The 20,578-nt window shown below is 41.6% G+C and overlaps 1 protein-coding gene across 2 annotated transcripts in view; it reads left to right on the top strand.

The window, feature by feature from the left end:
* Window positions 1-20,578, top strand: part of ATRNL1 (attractin like 1) — a 2,333,760-nt gene that overhangs the window by 448,322 nt on the left and 1,864,860 nt on the right. For both annotated transcript variants that reach the window (XM_085603276.1, XM_085603277.1), the window contains exon 7: window positions 13,862-13,949. In XM_085603276.1, coding sequence (XP_085459402.1) covers window positions 13,862-13,949 — 88 coding nt within the window. The remainder of the gene's footprint in view (window positions 1-13,861; window positions 13,950-20,578) is intronic.

Genomic DNA, 20,578 nt, shown 5'->3' with positions numbered 1-20,578 from the left:
GAGGTTGGCGTCCTCTATAGACCTCTGGTACCTCAAAAGAAGATTGTGGAACTGAAGGACCTGAATCACCGAGACAACCTTCGGATTTCTAGACTCCCTGAGAAACTGGAAGGGGACAACATGAAGGGATTCTTCACCAGCTTCATCCCAACCATCACCAAGATCCCCTTCGATCCACCTCTGGAGTTTCAGTAGGCGGAAAGAATTAGACCTTGATGCCAAACAGGCAAAGAATGCCCGAAACAAATAATAGGCTGCTTTTTACATCATCAACAGGCTTGGGCTGTTGTCCTGAAGGCAAAAAATAGAGGTCCTTTTCTCTTTGAGGACCACAGGATCTACATTTTGCAGAACTTCTCCCAAGAAACCATGACCACATGAAAAGATTCATGCAACTGCGCTCCATTTTTAAACTCTGGGCTTTCAATATGGCCTTCTGGATCTGGCAATAATGCTCATAACCCACAATAATAATGCCACAGAATTAGATAATCCCAGACAATTGGAAGAATATTTGGAGGCACTTTAAGCCACTGGAATAGATATTGGAACCACCACTGATACTCATAATTTAGGACCCGAACAACACCAAACTGACTCACCGCTTACGCCTGTTGAGGAACGTCTTTGAGTTAAAGAAGTCCCCAAACAATGGTCCAGAGGGCCGAAATCCAGACATACTGGCAAAGAGCCCCAAATGAGAGACAAATCTTGGTCTCCCTTGAAGACCAACTATATTTCATGAACCTCCTTTAATTCCTGGGGGTATCTTCACAGTCCTGTAATGGTAGGAGCTCTTGGTGGCACATCTACATACACGTCCAGATCATTGCACCCGCCTTCCTTCTCCCTTTCTCTTTTGTACCACGGATTACTCCAATTTCCACAGAGACCTACAGCTACTGTAGACCCTTGGTCGACATGCCCTTGCATCTTGCTGCATATCCAACCACTCGACCAAAGAAGGGACCTCACTAGTCCCTGACCACAAGCCTCATTGCAACCCATGCTCCCCATCACCTCATTCCTTGTTGCCCACATACCACAGGCAGCTTACTAGTGTCTCTGGCAAAACCCTTCCCGTAGTAGGCCCACATCTCATGTCCTTGGAGACAGATGATCTCTCTTTAAATGCTGCATCACCACCCCATTAATCTTCCAGTGCCTACCTCTATTCAAACCTCTTACAACTCGCTGCAGACAGGAACATACACATGGTGCATATTCTAACAAGGGGACCCTCGGAATATGGCCCATCGCTTGCTCATGTACCTCCCACCATGCCCTTGACAACACACGACGGGTGATAATGTCTCAGCGACAACACTTCTTAGTGGTTTACCTGAATGTTAATGGGCTTTCAAGTTTTATCAAGAGGAAAAAAGTACTTGATTATACTCAGTCGCTACTGCCATATATAGCCCTCCTGTAAGAGACACACCTCTTTAAGTCAGAAACTCCGGAGAGAATGGGTAGGGCGAGAGTACCATGCTAGCATACTCAACCCGGGAGATACTGACACCCACTCTAACAAATTGTATCATAAGAGCAGGGTCGACATACTACGTGCAAAACACCTCCCGATGAAAGTTCACAAAGTTTGGAGAGCTCCTCACTATCATTTAGGCTCGATACACTCAGAGAGACACCATAGCAGGTATAGTTAGAATTTTGCATCAGCAATCTAAAAGTAAGAGTTACTTGGGGGCGACTGGAACATGTAATTCAAGACGCCTACATGGATAAATCAGATCACCCCTTATCCTCCAAGGCCTCAGACAGGGGGCTTCTCCAGGACAATATGGCTGACTTTTCCCCTTGGAGAATCCTGCACCCCTTGATGACATACTACACCTACACCTCATGCGTTCATAGAAACCGCACGCAGATTGATTTTTTTTTTTTGTTGTTTTTTTTTTCTACGCTCTGCCTAGATTATTTACTAGACGCCCCCATTCTGCCCACAGGGGCTTCTGATCATGATGCTATACAGATCTGGCTCAATATGGGTTCTCTGAGACCGCCTGGGAGTCAAATGAGACTAAACATTTCTCAATACAATGCCCTGATGACAAAAAAGGTTGCATTCGCACCTTCAAGTCTTTTTAGAGCACAATGAATGGACGACTGACTACCCTGGCACGTTCTGAGTGGCGCGAATGGCAACAATTAGGGGGGAAATATTGTGTGATACTGCCGGCCGGCAACAAGAGGCCTGACACAAAAAGACTTAACTAAAGCTTGAAAACAACACACTTTCTGCTCAGTACTCCTCCTCACGCTTGTCAGATACACTACAAGTGTTGCTACGAGCTAAGCACAAGCTTTATGCATTATACATCTCCAAAGCAGAAACTACCCTGTTCTGCGTTAAGCAGACATTATGAATGGGAAGAGAAAACAGGCCAACCTTTAGCCCTGCAGACACATCAACAAGAATCCTCATGCACTATACCAGCCATTCTCCTCCCTGTCACTAGGCCATAGAGGATACTATATAATTTCTGACACAATATGAGATTCCCCGACTCACCACAGCCCAACAATAGTCGTTTGCGGCTGACATTACTGTGGAGCTGGTTAAAGATGTAATTGACAGTCTCCCATAGAGCAATTCCCTGGTATGGAAGGCTACCTGATCAAGTGCTATAAAATGCATAAAGACCTCCTGGTCTGCTTGTTATGAAAAGTCTCTGCAGAAGACCAACCTATGCCTACCACATTAACTGAGGTCAACAGTGCAGAAATTACACTTTTCCTTAAATGGGGTAAAGACCCACTGAGATGCAAGAGCTACAGCTGATCTGTTTGCTTAAAGTTGACACAAAGATCCTTGCCAAAATCCTGGTGAGCCGGTTTAAACACATCCTTCTATCCCTTATATATAAAGACCAGGAGGGTTTTGTCCCATGCAGTACTTTGGCATCTCATCTTCGAGCCCTGGCCCTTGTCCTCTGGAAGGTCCGCTGTGGCGGGGATAAAAAGCTAGCATTGTCCCTCAATGCTGAAAAGGCCTTTGATAGGATGGAGTAGAGTTATATGTTCCAGGTTCTGAGACAGATAGGAATGAAGCTGGTGTTCATGAACAGAATACAGAAACTTTAAACTCATCCGACAGCTAAGGCCACCGCAAAAGGTTTACACTTCTGTACCTTTTGACATACACAGAGACACGCAGCAGAAATGCATCCTATCCCCCCCTGTCATTCATCCTTTCGTTGGAATCATTGGCAATAGAATTTGAAACCCACCAGACATTTACAGCATACTGATACTAAGGGGTGAACATAAGATATTGCTCTACACTAATGACATTTTAGTAACTCTCATCCTCCTTCTTGAGAGTACTCATAGATCTTATGTCCCACTTCTTCTCCCTGTCTGGCTACAAGGTGAACTGGGATAAGTGCAAAACCTTACCACTCACTCACTATACAACACCAGCGGCCATAGACGGTCTACTGGTTAAATGGTCGACCACCATCTTGAAATACCTAGGATAAAAGTTTTCCCTGATCCTGAAAATTGTGGTGGAACTTAATTGTTGGAATGTCAGTGAATACTGTGATATATGCAGGCCCAACAATGGCAGTAGCAATAAATGCAGTGTCAACATATGCCACAACCTGTGCCCGCACGACAATGGCAATATCAATAAATGCAATGTCAACTTGGGCAATCATCTGTGCCCACACAACCCTGTTGATACTGGCAGTGACGATGTCAATGTATGCCATAATCCATGCATGCATGATAGTGTCTTGTCACCAGTAAAAACAATGTCGCTGTATATCATGATCTAGGAATGCAAAACTGTCAATATCAGTAAAGACCATATCGATGTATGCGATGACAACTGTACACGATTTTGAGAATGTTGATAAAAATGACACCAGTGACTGCCATATAATAATATCGACCCCACAGATAGATAGTTGCACCATAAACCGGTCTGAGGAAATTGGCCCCAATAAAACACGTTTGGCCAAAGGCTTGCGTTCCCCAAGAATACAACAAAGCTAGATAGTACATGTAGATAGGACCACTCAGCGAATTAGGACACGATATACACACCACACATAGTGATCACGCGCTCCTCAAGCCGGACATCTGGTCACATACACACTGGCCCACATTAGCTCTCCCCGAGGTCGAGAGCCAGATGTGTCCTTATCAGATGCCCAAACTTGTTAATTTATGGCTGAGATGTTTTTCAGAATTGCAGAAATTACTTAATTGTACCTCCTGAGATGTATATGATGTCAGCCAAAACTTTGTACACCAAGACACTTTCTTCAGACGCATTCTGTTGAGTCTCTCCCAGCCGCTGCTTTTAATTAAACAAACTTGCTCCTGGTTTGCCAAACACCTCTTGTCTTTTCATTTCTTTAAGGTAAATTCATATCCGAGCAACATAATCTTGAACCATTGAACATGAAAATCAAGGCAGACTTGCATCGCTGGTCATAACTCGACCTGTACTTCTGAGGAAAGGCTCAACTAATCAAAAGGAACGTGATGCCTAGACTTAATTACTTGTGCATCATGAGTCCCCTACGTATCCCTAACTGCATGATGGTGGCCATTGAAAATTCCCTGAAAACATTCTTATGGAGAGGGCATAAACCACGGCTAAAATTTGGGCAACTCCACACCGCAATAGAAAAGGGTGACATGAGAGTGCTGCCAAAAAAATGTAATTACTAGTTGGCATCGCAGCTTATGCAGCTCTGATATGTCCTACACAGCTCATTGGAATATTCGTGTTGGGTGCAAATGGAAGCAGCATTTGTTGGGTGATACAGAGGTTTCAAAATGCATTGAAATGAAGACCCTGACAATCGGATAACATCACATACAGTTCACTCTTGGCATAAGGTGCACAAACTACTAAAGAGGAACCCGAACACACCCAAGGCCCTCTAAAGTGCAATGCTTCATTGTGGATTGAGGGCAGTGTTTGAATCCAAAGGAATGCACTTGCTCTTGGACCTTATCATTGACCGAGAGTATAAATATTTTGTTAATGCCCAAGCTCAATTGGACTTTCACACTCATAATTTTTTGAACTAACAACAACTTCTGCAGTGCCTGAGGATGGCTTTGGGCTCCCCCCCCCATTGACAATACAGTCTTCACAGATAATGGACAACCCGTGAAAAGGGGGAACACACAAAGGTTTGATCTCTGGCTTCTATAAAATCCTGATAGACCACTAATATTCCTTCTGTTCTCCTAGCCTTTGAAGACAGCGTGGCCAGACAGGCTACATATCCCATACTCAGACGAAGACTTGGTGGACCTCTAAGCCACCCATGCTAGACACCTCAGAGAGTCTCATCTTAATTTGCATCTATTTCAAGATGACACTGGACACCCCTGAGGCTCTGCAGGTCCTTGATGCACCTGACAGTGACATGTTGGAGGTGCGGATCGCTGGAAGGGGATATCCTCCACCTGTTATAGGAATGCCCTATCCTGCCATCATGATGCACACATTTTAACAGATGGTGTCCTTCACAGGTCCCCTGAAAGCACAAACAGCCATGCTTCATGACTTTGACCAATGTTCCAGTATTGCTAACTAACAAACATGATGGCTTGCCTTGCCCTGGCCAAAATCTGTATATTGAGACTTTGGTAGCCAATATCTGCCCAACACCTGATACTTGGTTTCAGGAGATGTAAAAGAGGGCCTCCCATGAACAAATAATTGCCAGTTTGAATGACTACTTGGACAAATTCAGGCACACATGGAAAGACTTTCTTAAGGATCCTTGAAACATTGACTTTGACATTGGTTTTGCCCTCAAGACGCCTGTGTCATGCTGGGTGACCGGACTGCAAGGGCCGTCACCATTCCCCCTACAAAACAACACTTACATCTATGGCAGCCCCATTTCTGGATACACTATACGTAGGAGTCTCCCGGACAACGCTGCAGGATAGGACCACAATGGATCCACACAGAAACTGTTGTGAGGGAATGGCGGTCTAGGGGTCTCGCAGAGTGGTTTGTACTCTTTTCTTTGTTTCGATTCTGTTTTGTTTCCTTATCTTCCATCTGGTCCCTGTAGCGGTCATCAGTGCTGTATAAGCTCTCCTAGATTGTTGAATGTCAGTCGAATGCGGAGTCTGATTTTACCTAGGGGACTTGTATTGACGAGGCCTCTCTTTTAAACTATATACGAGTGTTCTGGCTTTTGTCTTTTGCTAGTCGCTCATCGTGAGGATCATGATGCCTACAAATGACAATGGTTATTTCGTGTATGTACACTACGTGCAAAACCCAATAAAGAAATGTTAATACAAAAAATGTAATTTCCAAGTTCCACGTCTGCTTAAAAAAATATTGTCACTTTCAGACATTTCCAGACTGTTAGACCTTTGATATGTGTATAAAATATACATGATTTGTAAAAGGTAAAACAAAAAAGAAGTCTTTTATTTATAAGAAGGATATTAACGTTTGTGTAGTCGAAAACAATTTTCATTTTGTTTCTTATAACCTTTTTGAATGTTAATACGGGAATACATGCATCTCTACCGCAGCTTCACAGTTTGTTTACAAACACATTTCTGTGTGTTTTGGGAAATATACCTCCTTTTTGTATCACCTTAACCTTTAAATTTGCATGTCTTCCATAGTGCATGAAATAGATGAAATGATTGCATTCTGGAATTACTTTAATCATAGCAAATTACTGGTTTCAAGTTATGTTGCAAACATCCATAAATAACATGTATCCATGTTTGACATGAGCCACTAATGAAGGAGAGTTGTCAATAGTTCATAAAACCAGAATATTCTTCTTCTGCTTGTCTGCAAATTGATCTATCTTTAGTTCCCTGTGTGTATGCCACCTTAATGACGTGTGTCTCGGTGCACATAACCATTTGAAGTCATGTGTTTACCCATCACTTAGTTTAAGAACAAATCGTTGGTATACAAATGTATTGAGTGGTTAAGCATTCAAATAATCATCTTGAGTCACCCTAAAAATGTGTTGCCCCCTTATGCCACCAAATAATGCAGCTAGTCAAAGAATGTAACACCTACAATTCATTAAGGACTTTTATTCTTGGGCTGAAAAACGACACCATGCACACCAGATGAAAATGTGAATCCTAAACATGCCATAATAAATAGTTCACAAAAGAATTCTGGCAGTATAGATCATTTCTGAGTCCATAAAGTGAACTATGCTGATTTTCATTCCCATTTTAAACCAATCTTAATAAATGATTTAAAAGTCAGCAAATTGAACCTCAGCATGGTCCATCTCAAAAGGAGCAATCAATGTATCCATTATCAATAATTTGTGTTTATCCAACTAAAACTTTAATCATCAATAGTTCTCCAATCAAGTACAAGGATTCTTCACAAACCAAACAATCTACATAAACAAATATATCACACCAGTAGTCACACCAGCTCTATCACCTAGTCATCCACCTTAATTCAAAGGCCCTGATCAATTCTAGTTACTCTTTTATGAATACTGTTTATGCTACAAGCCACCTTCATTGCAGAATAGTGTGGTTTCAGCATGTATTGTAAGATTCTGGGTTGACTCATTACCCCCAAAATAAGCTATAAAATAGGCCATATGTCCTTCTGCTTACAATACTCATTCATTATGTATCCACAAGCAAGAACATTGTTAGATCCCAAAGGTCAGGCAACTCCTGACTGTATTGCCAGAACTGCTATGGTGACAGTGCAAGAAGATTTTTCCGAATATTGTCCTTGCTTGTTTTTCTGCTTCCTTAATATTTCTTGTTTTAGTGGAAGAAATCAATACCATTGATTACAAGATTTTGAGTGAGTGTGGGTCCCTTTATTGACTAATATTTTTAACTAAATTGCTATAGTCGTCCCACCCTCTCTTGGAAAACAAGTGTAATAGTCCCAATTCACAAAAAGGGCGATAAAGGAAATCCTAAGAACTACAGGTCGATCTCGTTGCTCAATACTACAGTCAAACTTATGGGCCGTCTCCCTTTAACAAGGTTGGAGACATGGGTGAAGGACAAGAGTATCCTAATGCAGTCCCAGTATGGCTTCCAAGAGGGAAAAGGTACAATAGATCAGTGCCTGAATTTGTCACTGATAATGGATAAATATACCAGAGCCTAGGGTAGGAAAATCTATCTCGCACTCATGGACTTATCGGCAGCCTTCGGCTGTGTGTCCCACTCTAGGCTCTGGCATATAATGGAGGAGATGGAGATTGATCAGGCTATAATTGACTTTATCCGCCAATTGTACTCTGATGCCTCCTCGTGTGTCCACTATGAGAAAAACTGGGAGTGCACCCGTCCCTTTAAGATCTTAATGGGTATCAGGCAAGACTGCGTCCTCGCACCGTTCCTTTTTTCCTTCTATATGAACGGTGTAGGAAAAGAGCTTGAGGGTGCAGCCTTGGACGTTCCCATGTCCTATAATCATCATCGGCTACCAATTTTGGCTTATGCCGATGACGCTGTCCTGAGGGCCAGAACAGGGATGAGGTTTCAACGCCTCATATCAGCTTACACAGCTTTTATGTATTCACTGGATTTAAAAATCAATCAGTCAAAATCATTTGTAATTGTCGCAGGGGCAGGGAAACGTGACAATACCATCCTTCTACATGGATTCAGGGAAAATTTTAAGTAGTTGAGTCTTTTCCCTACTTAGGTGTACTTTTTGATAAAAAATCAATCGTGGTCCAAGCTGGTCAAGGGAAGAGCAGTTGGTATGGAGAGGAGTCTAATGGTGTTAAAGTCATTCTCCAATAGGCTGGGAGCAAAACCTTTAATCCCCATCAAAAAGATCTATCATGCTAAAACTAAGTCTGCAGCATCTTATGGGGCAGGCGTTTCTGGCATGGCGCCTATTGATTCCCTCCAGTCTATAGAGAAAACATTTCCACAGTCCTACCCTAACAATGTCCTTCACATAGAACTGGCTCTACCTTACATTACAGATACTATTAAATTAGCCCCGCTCCTGCTGTGGCTTTCTATTTGGTGTAGGGATATGGTGCCCCTTGCACAAAACATTATAGGAGACATCTTAAAATCGGAAAACTCCAGCAAGATTAGGTGGTTAAAGTATGTTGAGCAGGATCTGACCACCATTGCATTGAAAGATCTTTTTAAGGATCCAACCACCTGTAGGAAGACATCGAGTCGGAAGCTGGTTGACACATTTATGTTGCGGGCTCAACACCTTAGAAGGGTAAGAAACTATCGAAGTCAGTCGGCCCTCATGAATGAACTAACCCCAGCCCTGCATGAGGGAGGGTATTTTTACCGAGCTGACGTTTCCACACCACATCACAAATTTATTTTACTGAGATTTCGTTTGAATCTGATACCGTTAATGTTAGGATATCCAGGGAAGAGATTTAAGCACAACAAATTGCCCTTTTGTCGCCGAGATATGCAATCACTTCAAGATGACCTTCATGTATTATTCTTTTGTGGACTCTATCGACAGGAAATACAGAAATGTATTTTCCCGATCTTAAAGCGATAAAATTTTAACCTCTGTCGAGTAGCACTGTATTTTTTTTAAATCCCTTCCGAACCCTTTTGTGTGTTTCTCAGTTATATCATTTTTATGGGGCTTATATGAAAAAAAGGAAACGTCCTGGCCCATAATCATCCTGGGGACTTTCTTTGCCATTTTAGCACTTAATGCTTTTAACTTGATTTTTAAGTGGACAAAAACATACATGCAGATGAAATGAAATGTCTGATGAGATATATTGGGAGTTCGTTCTTAACTATTAGGATTTATGAGTCATATAATTGTATGTTTGAATGTAATTTTAATATATGTACTTTTATGATCTTACCTGAAAGATCGAATAAAGAATTGACTTGACTTGAGTGAGGAACTCAACTGTGATTTTGTTAATCGGATTCATGGTGAATTGGCTTATTTCTTTGCTCTCCATAAAGTTACATAGATCAAGCTGAACGCATTCCTTTCCGGATGAAAAAAGGTTTTATTTGGTGTTCCTCACAGTGGTCAGCCCCTCATGAGACCTCTGGTCTTTTTGATCTGCAATCAGGATGTAGACTTTTAACTCTGTTTCAATGACACTATACCTTGCAACTGTAGGGGTTCGTTTTCTATTCATCTGGCTTTTAAGTGCATTTTCATGAAAACGTCTTGGATGGGACGGAGCTGACTGTATCTGATTGAATCAAAATAGAAAATGTACTTAATCATTAGTAGCGGCAAATCTAAAGGCCTATCCCTTCTTCTGCCTGGTCTAAGTAGGCACACCTTTCGTTAAAGTTCAGAACCTTGATTCTGTCCTCCTGGGTACAACAAATCAACCAAACATCAGAAATGAGATTTGCTAGATAACTAATGGCCTTCTTGATCCACCAGAGAAAAGCAAATCCATGCTAGACTACGGAAAATTACCCTCCCTTAACCTAGTGCACCTCATAAAATAACTCAAAAATCAATGCCTGCATAAACATGCAAAATGGATCATCAATACTCACTCACCCCTCCATCAAACATAATCATAGGCAAAGTATTGAGTTAGATGTTTAAAATCTACGGGTGCCTCATCTCTGCATGCTTTACTCTACTGATCTCTGCGTTCCTTCTTTCAATGTCAAAAAGTGCACAACGGTTCATTCCATTAAAAAAAACACATTTGGCAACAAAAGCGACGTGCAGCTTCAGAGTAGCCTGCTATACACACTGAAGACTAATCTTTCTTGATAACATTGAAAACCAACCCTCAGCAGAACCACCTTGTATACAGTATTATGGCGGCTGCGTGTTGTAAGCTCCAATCTGCCAAGTCCCAACTCCAGATTCTTAAATGGAGGTTCTTCTCGGTTTTTCTTGCCCTTTGCAGTTTCAAGCAGTCAGAGGATGGTTTATGGCATAAAGATATATGTAGTTGTATTCAACAAATAAATAGCACAGTCATCTTTGACTTGCGAGATTGTTTACTAATGTTATTGTTCTGGTTATGTTTTGTATACGTCATGGCAGTAAATGATTGTCTCTTAATTTGGTTCATTAAATTCATAGCCACGTACAACTAGATTCAGTAAATATTTAAGATCTGTGGCATTGCTCTTCTGAAATGTTTGTATTTTTAGGCCAGCTTTAGTTGACTAACAAGCCTCATCCAATCAACAACATTAATGATTTATCAATATATGCATTTAAAAGGGGCTTTGGGTTAGCCCTCCTCATCCCTTGGTCTGTTCATTTGTCATTCACAATTTACTTTAGCTCACCACAACACACAGCATAGAACAATGGGTCAGCCCACTTCAGCCATTGACTATATTGCTCTGTGAGGGACTGCTTTTTGCCTCTTCAAATGTGCACATCCACCTAAAAAAAAAGTGAACATCAGTGACAGGGCCAATGTTTTTTCTTTCCATTCTTTATTGTGTTTAATGGTTTAGTCTTCCTTGTGGATTTAAACTAAGTTGCAGTAATTTTACTCCAATAATACCTTTTATCATGCTAATATATAGATATGTACCTATCTTTGTGTATTGTTTTGTATAAACATGTAAAATAATTATGTTGTTGAGAGGAAAAAATAATAATAAATAAATAAAAATCATCTTTGGTCTACATGTACATACTTCCATCGTGCATCTATGTACTTGGATCTGTGTGTCTGTAACTTTTCTCCTGAAAAAGCACATCCAATGCACTACCCTATTTATCATCCTGTGCCTCTATCAATATTTTTAATCTACATATACTTACCTCCTTTATGTATCTATATACTTTCAATGTACTTATGGATCTATATATTTATCACTTTCTTCTAATTTGGCATTTCCAATGCACTACTCTATTTCTCAGCCTATACTTCTCTCAATATATCTTCTAGCCCAACCTTCTGACTCATCTCAAACTTGTTTCTACTACTCTTTCCAATGCACTACCCTATATCTCATCCTATACATCTATCAATATATCCTCTACATCCACTCTCTCATTTATCCCAAACCCCATACCACTACTATTATCCCCAAAATAACCCTTTCTAGACTCTCTCCTACTCTACCCCTCCTTGCATCATCTGACACCTCTTTTACTATACCGATCCCCTTAAACAAACCTTTCTAAACTCTTCCCTCTGACTCCTCCCCTCCAAAACTCCTTTTTACTCATTCAAAAGCCTCCTCCTACTGCTAAGACCTAAAAAAATAAAATAATAAATAAATAAATAAAATCCTTCACTCTTTATCCCTCCACTATCCTTTTCAATCAAAATTAACAGACTAACATGTTCACTTCTCAAATTTCATATTCAACTATACTAATTCACCACTAATCCTTTATGGGTTCCAGGGTAGCGTGCTACTCGCCAATAAAGCGTCTCAACACCCCATCAGGGTTACAAGCGGTATTTAAATACAAACCTTTTCCCTTTTCTACCCCTCCCCAACCCTTCTCAATCCAAATAACTGAATAACATATCCACCACTAAAATGACTTTCATGTTTCACCATACTAATTCAACACTAATCCTTATGGGTTCCAGAGTAGCGTGCTACTTGCACTTCAAAACACCATCAGGGGTAGCAAGCGCTATATAAATACAAACCACTTTCCCTCTTCTATCCCACCACCTACCCTTCTCTACCCAAATAACTGAATAACATATCCACTACTCAAATTACTTCATATTTTGCTATACTAATTTTCAACACTAATCCTTTATGGGTTCCGGAGTGGCGTGCTACTCGCCAGAAAAGCGCTTCAACACCCATCAGGGGTAACAAGTGCTATATGAATGCAAACCTTTCTTCCCCTTTTATCCCTCCGCTATCCTTCTCACTCCAAATAACTGACTAATATCCACCACTGAAATTACTTTCATATTTCACCATATTAATTCACCAATAATCCTTTATGGACTTCCTGAATAGCATGCGTCAACACCCCATCAGGGGTAACAAGCGCTATATAAATACAAACCTTTTTCCTCTTCTATCCTTCTGCTATCATTCCAAATCCAAATAACTGACTAACCTATCCACCACTTAAAATTTACTTGCATGTTTCACTATACTAATTCAACACTAATCCTCTATGGGTCCCGGAGTAGCGTGCTACTCGCCGAAAAAGTGCTTCGAAGCCTCGTCAGGGGTAGTATTCGCTATATAAATGCAATTACAATACAATACAATAAGAGTCATATTGTTTCTGTATATGCATTGACACAAATAAAGGAATTCTGTACCTGTTGTAGATACATCTGCTTCCTAGGAATACCTGTACTGTCCTATTCTTTTTCTATTTATTTTTTATATTATTGGAAAAATATAGCAGCTGCATTTAAGCCTAGTGAGTTTTCTTTCGATTTTTCTTTAATTTTATTGTGCAATTTCATTGCAATAATTAAAAAAAATAAACCAGTGCATCAATTTGCAAGGACCAGAAATATTGGCTTTGCTAATCCTTGTTCACAGCATATTTCCAAACTATCGATTAATGATTTGAGGAAAATCAACTCCATAATACCATTGTGTTTTCCAGCATATCAACTTCTATTCCTTGTAGAAAGTAGAAACTTATTCCACTTCCAAGTATTCCCTTCAGCTTGTGCGTAGGCCAAAGTTTTGAGGAGCAGCATGTCTCTATTCCTAAACTTGGGCATACGTTTGTGAGAGTGAAGTAGTGTTTTACAGTAGCTGATGCATTTCCACATGATCTGCACTGACTGTTTTAGACATTGATTGCTGTCTCCTATTTATCTATTGGAAGATTGTTGTTTATGTTTTCTATAAAAAAATCGGAAATGTTTGTGACCATGGGATAGAATATCATATTTCTCTAAAGAACTTTTTTTTAATCTTTTAGCTACAATTTAGAAAGCAGTATATGGAATGTAGTGCCTGTCTTACGAGGACCCCTACAGAGATACGGACACTCCCTTGCATTATATCAGGTTTGGACTTAACTATTGGTTTCTATTTTCATCTACACCTGTGTTAGCTGCATGTTCATATGTCTCATTTATTACTAAAAGTTTGTGAATATTTTTGCCAGTGAGATAACATTTCAAGAATTTAGATTTTATCACAGGTCATGCTAAACATGGAAGGACAAAATACGCACATTTATACATCACAAAATTTATGATTCAATTATTTCATTGTATAGAGGAGAGCACCAGGCTTGTACAAAGTTTCTAATATGCTGGAAAAAATCATGAATTTGACTTTTTCTGAAATTAATGACATTCTGTGGATTATGCAGTCCTGAAAGTTAGCTCTATTTTATTCTGTGGGATACCGATTTGAGTAGAAAATGTCCTGTAATAGAATTTTACTTATACGGGCTGGTAACTTGGGTGACATCTGAAAGGATGATGTGCCCTGGTTTTTGTGCAAGATACGGCTAAGTGAATTTGGAAAATGTTTTATCTTATTTCACAAAATATTTCTCAATTTGGAGAAGGCATAGGAATACGACTTTTACCATCCATGCATACTTTTGTAAGTCAGGACTAGGTCAGCCTTCTGTAATTTTTACAAATATGATCACTTACAATAGTTTGCAAAGTTTACTGCATGTTAGATGTCACTTTAAACCAAAAACAGTATTATTTTCTTAAGTGGTGGTAAAAAAAAGGATCTCCATCATCCACCCAGTTTCAAAATTCAGTACCAGTGTAGACCAGTGAGCCGATTTTTTGGTGGGTCGGGAAAGTCGGAGCAATAAATGAAGATGCCCTTATCTTATGTGTTTATCTTGCCACATTTACTGTGCTTCAAAGACAGAGGTCAAATGTCAGGCCATGTCTTCTTACGAATAGCTGCTCATTCTTTTAACATGGAGATTACTGTTTACTTTTTTCCACTGACTACAAAGTGAGAGGAGTTTTGAAAGCAAATTATGCGACAATCTTGCTGGCGTACAGAGAGAGTGTGAAAGGAAAGGCTGTAGGGTTGCATATTCTTGCATCACACAACACAATGTAAATACCTGTAAATGAAAGTGTATGCATTCAGGAGTTAGGAAAACAAAAATGAAGCATATTTTTTGCAATTCTGAGTGTGCTCGAAACGGATTTTAACCAGATCAAAGCAAATCTAGATACTTTACTTGGTGATGCACAAATGTTAAATCTTCACAGAAACCAGATTTCCTCTTATTTTTTTTATTTGTGTGCTATATAGTTTTACCAATAAAACTGTGCAAATTTAGTGGTCATTTCAATGAAAACTAAGCTGTCTGTAAATGACAATTTGCTACAACACGATGCTTTAGTTACATTTAAAAATCGCCCGCCGCATGTCCATTAAAGGTAGGTGGGATGTGAAAGTTTGTTGTTCTAAGAATTGGGTCGTGTTCCAAAAAGTTTGGGATACACTGCTGTAGACATTTAACTCTCATTGAATGAGGGAAATGGTCAATGTGGAAGAAGGGTTTCTGTTCCTCCAATTATTCTGACCCATCCATTAATGCCTGAACTCAAGTCAGTTACCTAAACTCCACAGTAGATCTATGCTTATACACCTTTGCTGCTGCCCATGACACATGTCCAGTGAGAAGGAAGCAGGCGGGGTGAGCAACAGAGATAGGTGCAGCATCCTATTGCACTTGTAAGTAAATACTTGTAGAGCGCATTAATGCCGAGGTTTCTTGGCACTGAGAATAGCAAGAAAATGTGTAAGGAATCTGGTGAGAAAGCTTTGTTCCTATAAGGGGAATAGCCAGGTCTTAAGAATTTTCCTAAACATGGTTCTAGTAGATTGTAGCCTAATAATGACCGGCAGTTCATTCCAAAGCTGAGCCGCTCAATAGGAAAGGCTTCTACCAGCCCCCCCCCCCCACCCCCCTATCTGACCTTTTGGATTCTGGGGACCTGGATCAGCCCTTTACTGGCCGATCTAAGATTCTGCCGTGGGGAATGCCATTGGAAAAATTTCTGCCGATCCGATGACCCTCCACCATACAGTGCTTTATGCACCAGGCATAGGGCCTTGAACTCGATGCACTGCTTGACCGGAAAGCCAGTGAAGCTCCCTGATGCTGCTCGAAATGTGGTATTTGGGAATGTTGAGCAGCAATCGCGCGGTGGCATTCTGAAGGGACTGAAGTTTTACCCATTGGCGTTTGTCTATGCCCAGGAAAAGCGCATTGCAGTAGTCAATTCGTAAACGAAATAATTAGTGTGACTACAACAGATTTCCTGAGATCCTGGGGAATGAAAGGCAAAAGTTTACGCAGGGTCTTTAATTAAAAAAAAAAAAAACAAGATGATGTCAAGAGGTTAATCTGTCCTGCAAAGTTTATTTAGAACAGGAATCCTAAGTTCCTAGCTTTTACCGCAGTGTTTGGGCAGAGACCTGCTTCGACTGGCCACCAAGATTGGTTCCAGAGGGGTGGTCTTTTCCAAACCCCATGACCTCCGTTTTGTCTGTATTCAATTTTCTGATGCATCCACCCCGTAATGTGCTTCAGACAGTTATGAAATCTCCCAGCCACGGTTTCCACACTCAAAGAAATTGAGATAACAGTCGTCAGCATACGAATACGATATGAACGAGAAACTGTGAGCCTTGGTCAGCTTGGCCAGAGGTGTGAAATACATGTTGAACAAGGTTGGCAACAGTGCTTAGCTTTGGGGAACTCCACAAGGGAGGGAGAACCTCTCGGATTTAAATTATCCCAGCACACCAGCATCCAAGCACTTGTGTTTTTTACAGTGTTCATGGTGCTGCACTTGAGCACGTAAGCACTGAAAATCTAAGCAGCAGTTTGTGGGTTGAGTTCTTGTTCTATAAGGGTAAGGCCATAATACAAATTGTAGACTGTTTAGGGAAGATTTGCCCTGGCCTTTGGCCCCTTGCTCGGTTTTTGTTGGCACTGCCAGGTTCTAGGAGATCTGAAATGCTCCCCCTATAGGTCTGTGTTTGGATTATCAATAATGATAATGAGGCCTGACAGTAGTGATATGGGGCATGATATTGGATTAAAGGACTTTAGATACAGCTGACATAACCAAGTGCAGTTTAAGTCTCCATTCTTGGGGTGGCACATGGTAATTTAGAATCTGACACTGCTGCAACCTTGGCAAAGGGCCTTAGGACCTTGACCTGATGCACTATTATATCCAAACTTGGTGCTAAAGACCAGATGACCAGAAGCTATCTCCATCCTTTGAAATTCCCGTGGCATAAACCCAGATATTAAACAATCTAGTTTCTGTATAATGACGTGGATGCAGCATTTCCCTTAAAGGAACCAGGTTAACTATGTGTGATTAAAGGAATATATCAATGACACAAAACTCATCTTAATAAGCTTGAAAATAGTTGGCAGAACTGCAGTTCATCTGTAGTTTGATGATGGGAAGGGATCAACAGGAGTATTTTTAAGAGTCAAGTAAATAATGATTCTAATTTTCAATCTGCGGCCAGCTCCCTTTTGAAGAAAGCTATGAAATACGCATGCCATCAAGCTTATTATATGAAGTGCCTAATCCTTTGACAAGTGTTTTGCAATTGTGTTGTTGAACCCTATAAATAAGACAGAACTTTTCCTATGCACACAGTTAATGAGGACTGGCGCTACTGAGCGTTGTCAGGAGGGAGTTGTGACATAGATCTTCAGTGGATTCATGTTCTGTGAAGTAGTATCACAGTTCTTTATGGCAAAGCTATTTAATAGCTCTTGGGCATTCACTTGATTTGATTAGAGACAATGCAGCAGCATAATTTCCTAGATTAAGTCCATCAATTCGCTCAGACAATGTTTTGCATCAGTTAGATTGTCGGCCCAAAAATCTGTTTTTGGCTAGTCTTAGAATAAATAAGGTCTGATTGTTAATGACTAAGGGCCCGATTATGATGTCGTACAGACCATCACCGACAGGCCGATGGTGATCTGCCCAACATCCAGGGCTGCGGTCTGACCGCTGGATTAAAATGCCGGCGGTCGGAGTGCTGCTGGCGGGGGAACACGAGCGGAGAACCTAATGGGGTGGCGGTCAGACAGGTAGTCCATGAAGGGCGGTGGTGCCTGCGCAGGCACCGCCATCCGGATTATGATGTCTGTTTCCTTTTGCCTTTTCATGGCAGTCCGACTACAATGAAAAGGCAGATGAAAAGCGAGTTTGGGAGCCCCTAGCAGGGCCCCCTCCCCCCTGGGCCTGTCGTAAATAAAATATTACGCTCTCTGAATTTCAGAATATCAATAGGATCATGCATAAAGCAAGAGGCTGAGTCTGTGGTATCAGGTTCAAAAAGGGCTTTATTCCAACAACTCGAGTCATAGGGAGAATATTACCATCACCACAAGGGATCTGGAAGGGTCTCAAAAGTATTCTCAAAACATTATTCACAGAGTACAGTATATATACATCTCCATAATGTACGTAAGCGAAAAGAGCAAAAGAGAATGAGATAAGAGCATGTGGGCGTGTAAGAAGGTGTGAAGGTGGGCGTCCTAGTGGGCGTTTACTTGATGATAATGGGTATTTCGTCATAGATGGGTGGATACCTGGAGGGGGTTGCATGATCTGCTGGAATTGTACTGGAACTTTGCCTTACTTGTGTTCAACTCGAGCATGACGTGTAACTGACGTGGGGAAGGGTTGCTATGCAACCGGGAAGTCTGGAAGTGAGGCCTTCAGTGAGTGAGGCCTTCGGTGTCAGAACGACCAGCACATCTTGTTTTATCTGATATCTGATGTCTGGAGCAGGGACTGATTTGTGACATAGGTTGCCCATCACCAAGAGCCAATGTGGCATTTATTTCTTCATTTACTTCATTTACTGCAGAGGCCTTACATGGGGGCTATGGGCTTTTTACTGACGTGAGCTTTGCAATCTCACAAACAGAGACAGTAAGGCTAGGCTTTCTCCTTTGCTGACGGGTTATGTTGATCCCTCCTTCTCCAGGCAGGAATGCGGCTCTGTAGGAGTAAGCAGATAACCGTGCTCAATACTGTCTCGGCACCTCTGACAGGGCCCCTTTGGCTGAGGCCCAAGTGTGCAAGGCCAAGGATACGCAGCTACAGCTGAGGCCTGAAAACCTCTTCTCGGGTCTGGCTGATCCACAAAACACAGGTTTTTATGTGGTGTAGGAAAACATGATGAAAAACGTGTAGGCCTCGATACAGATTTGTCGTTTCTCTCATGGGAGACTGAATGATGGCAGGCCACGTTATAGTATAAGCATCATGATAGACAGGCCATGGAGAGGAAATACATAGGTTACATGCATGTGCACATAAGCGTTGGGGGGCACATGGGGACACATAGGCCTCATAATTTTTATTTTCCTCATTCCCTCCTTGTTCCCTAGTGAACCCCTTATGTAACATCTATTTTCATGAGACAGTCGATCTGTTCTTGCAGCATTATTTTTCCATTTTCAATGCTCTGTAAATGGGGATGTGGAACACATGCGGTAGCACACAGGCCGCAAATGGCCGGGCCACACTGCAGACATAGGCAACAACTGAATATCATTAATAGTACCAACCCACAGACGGTCAATACTTTCCATCCCCATGCCGATATTAACCCCTTCAGCGCTGGGCGAATTCCGCCGCGGTGCTGAAGGGTTCGAGCGCGGGCGGGCTCATGACGGAACGGTTCCGTCATGAGCACAGCTCAACCGTGGCTCATGACGGAACCGTTCCGTCATGAGCATGGAAGGGGTTAATCCCCAGAGCCAACTGGACCATGTCCACGTGCCTGGGTCTTGGTGTATGCTTTGGGCAATCTTGTGGAGCCTCGTTATTGCTTTGTATACAGATGGTGCGTTATTAGGTATGAAAACGCAACAGCTAGAACCGATGACCCTACAAGCCCCGCCCCTATCCGCCAGAATGACGTCAAGAACAAGACGATTCTGAAGAACGACCAGTCTCATAGCATACTGTTCCTGGGTCAGATTCCCCAGGGCCGATGCAGTCACATTAGCAACTGTTTCTAGAATCCTTGTTAACCTTCGGATAAGTTTACTATTCTGGACAGGACCTATGAAGAAAAAGAATCCTTTGTTGAAATCTGTATATTGCTCCCAAGCTGTCTCAGTTTGGTCAATGCCAGAGGCATCGAGCCCTCGTCTGTGTCTGACAAGTGTGAGCCGAAGATCTTGATGATAGCTCGATGGGGCCAGGAAAACGGGTGGTAGAAGAAATGATATGTAGCAAGTCCCACCCCAGTCTAAGGGCAGTTGGCTGTCTAGCATTGCTTTCTCTCCTAAGTGTGCAGGACTATGTGCGGTATTTATGATCACTTGTACCATCGAATCAGGAAGAAAGCATGTGGATTTGCCCTTAGTCATCCAACCCTGATCAGTCAGTACCCCTCCTTGTTCCGACCATTTCTTTAGTTCGTCTAGAGTTGCATGTGTCTGTATGTCTTGTACATCCTTGGAAGGATCTCTAACTGTCATGGCTTTGGACACTGATGGTACCTGTGACTTTGTCATGTCTAGTGGGGTCTGAGCTGTCTGTTTAGCAGTTCGGTCTGCCAGATCATTGCCTTGGGAAATGGTATCTGTGGCTCTAGTATGTGCTTTGCATTTCAGGATAGCTATGGCTGTTGGTAAATG

Source organism: Triturus cristatus, chromosome 1_2 (genome assembly GCF_964204655.1).
Source record: "Triturus cristatus chromosome 1_2, aTriCri1.1, whole genome shotgun sequence".
Classification (NCBI taxonomy): domain Eukaryota; kingdom Metazoa; phylum Chordata; class Amphibia; order Caudata; family Salamandridae; genus Triturus; species Triturus cristatus.
Note: the sequence above shows the minus strand (reverse complement) of the source record. Positions and strands in the feature narration are given on the sequence as shown.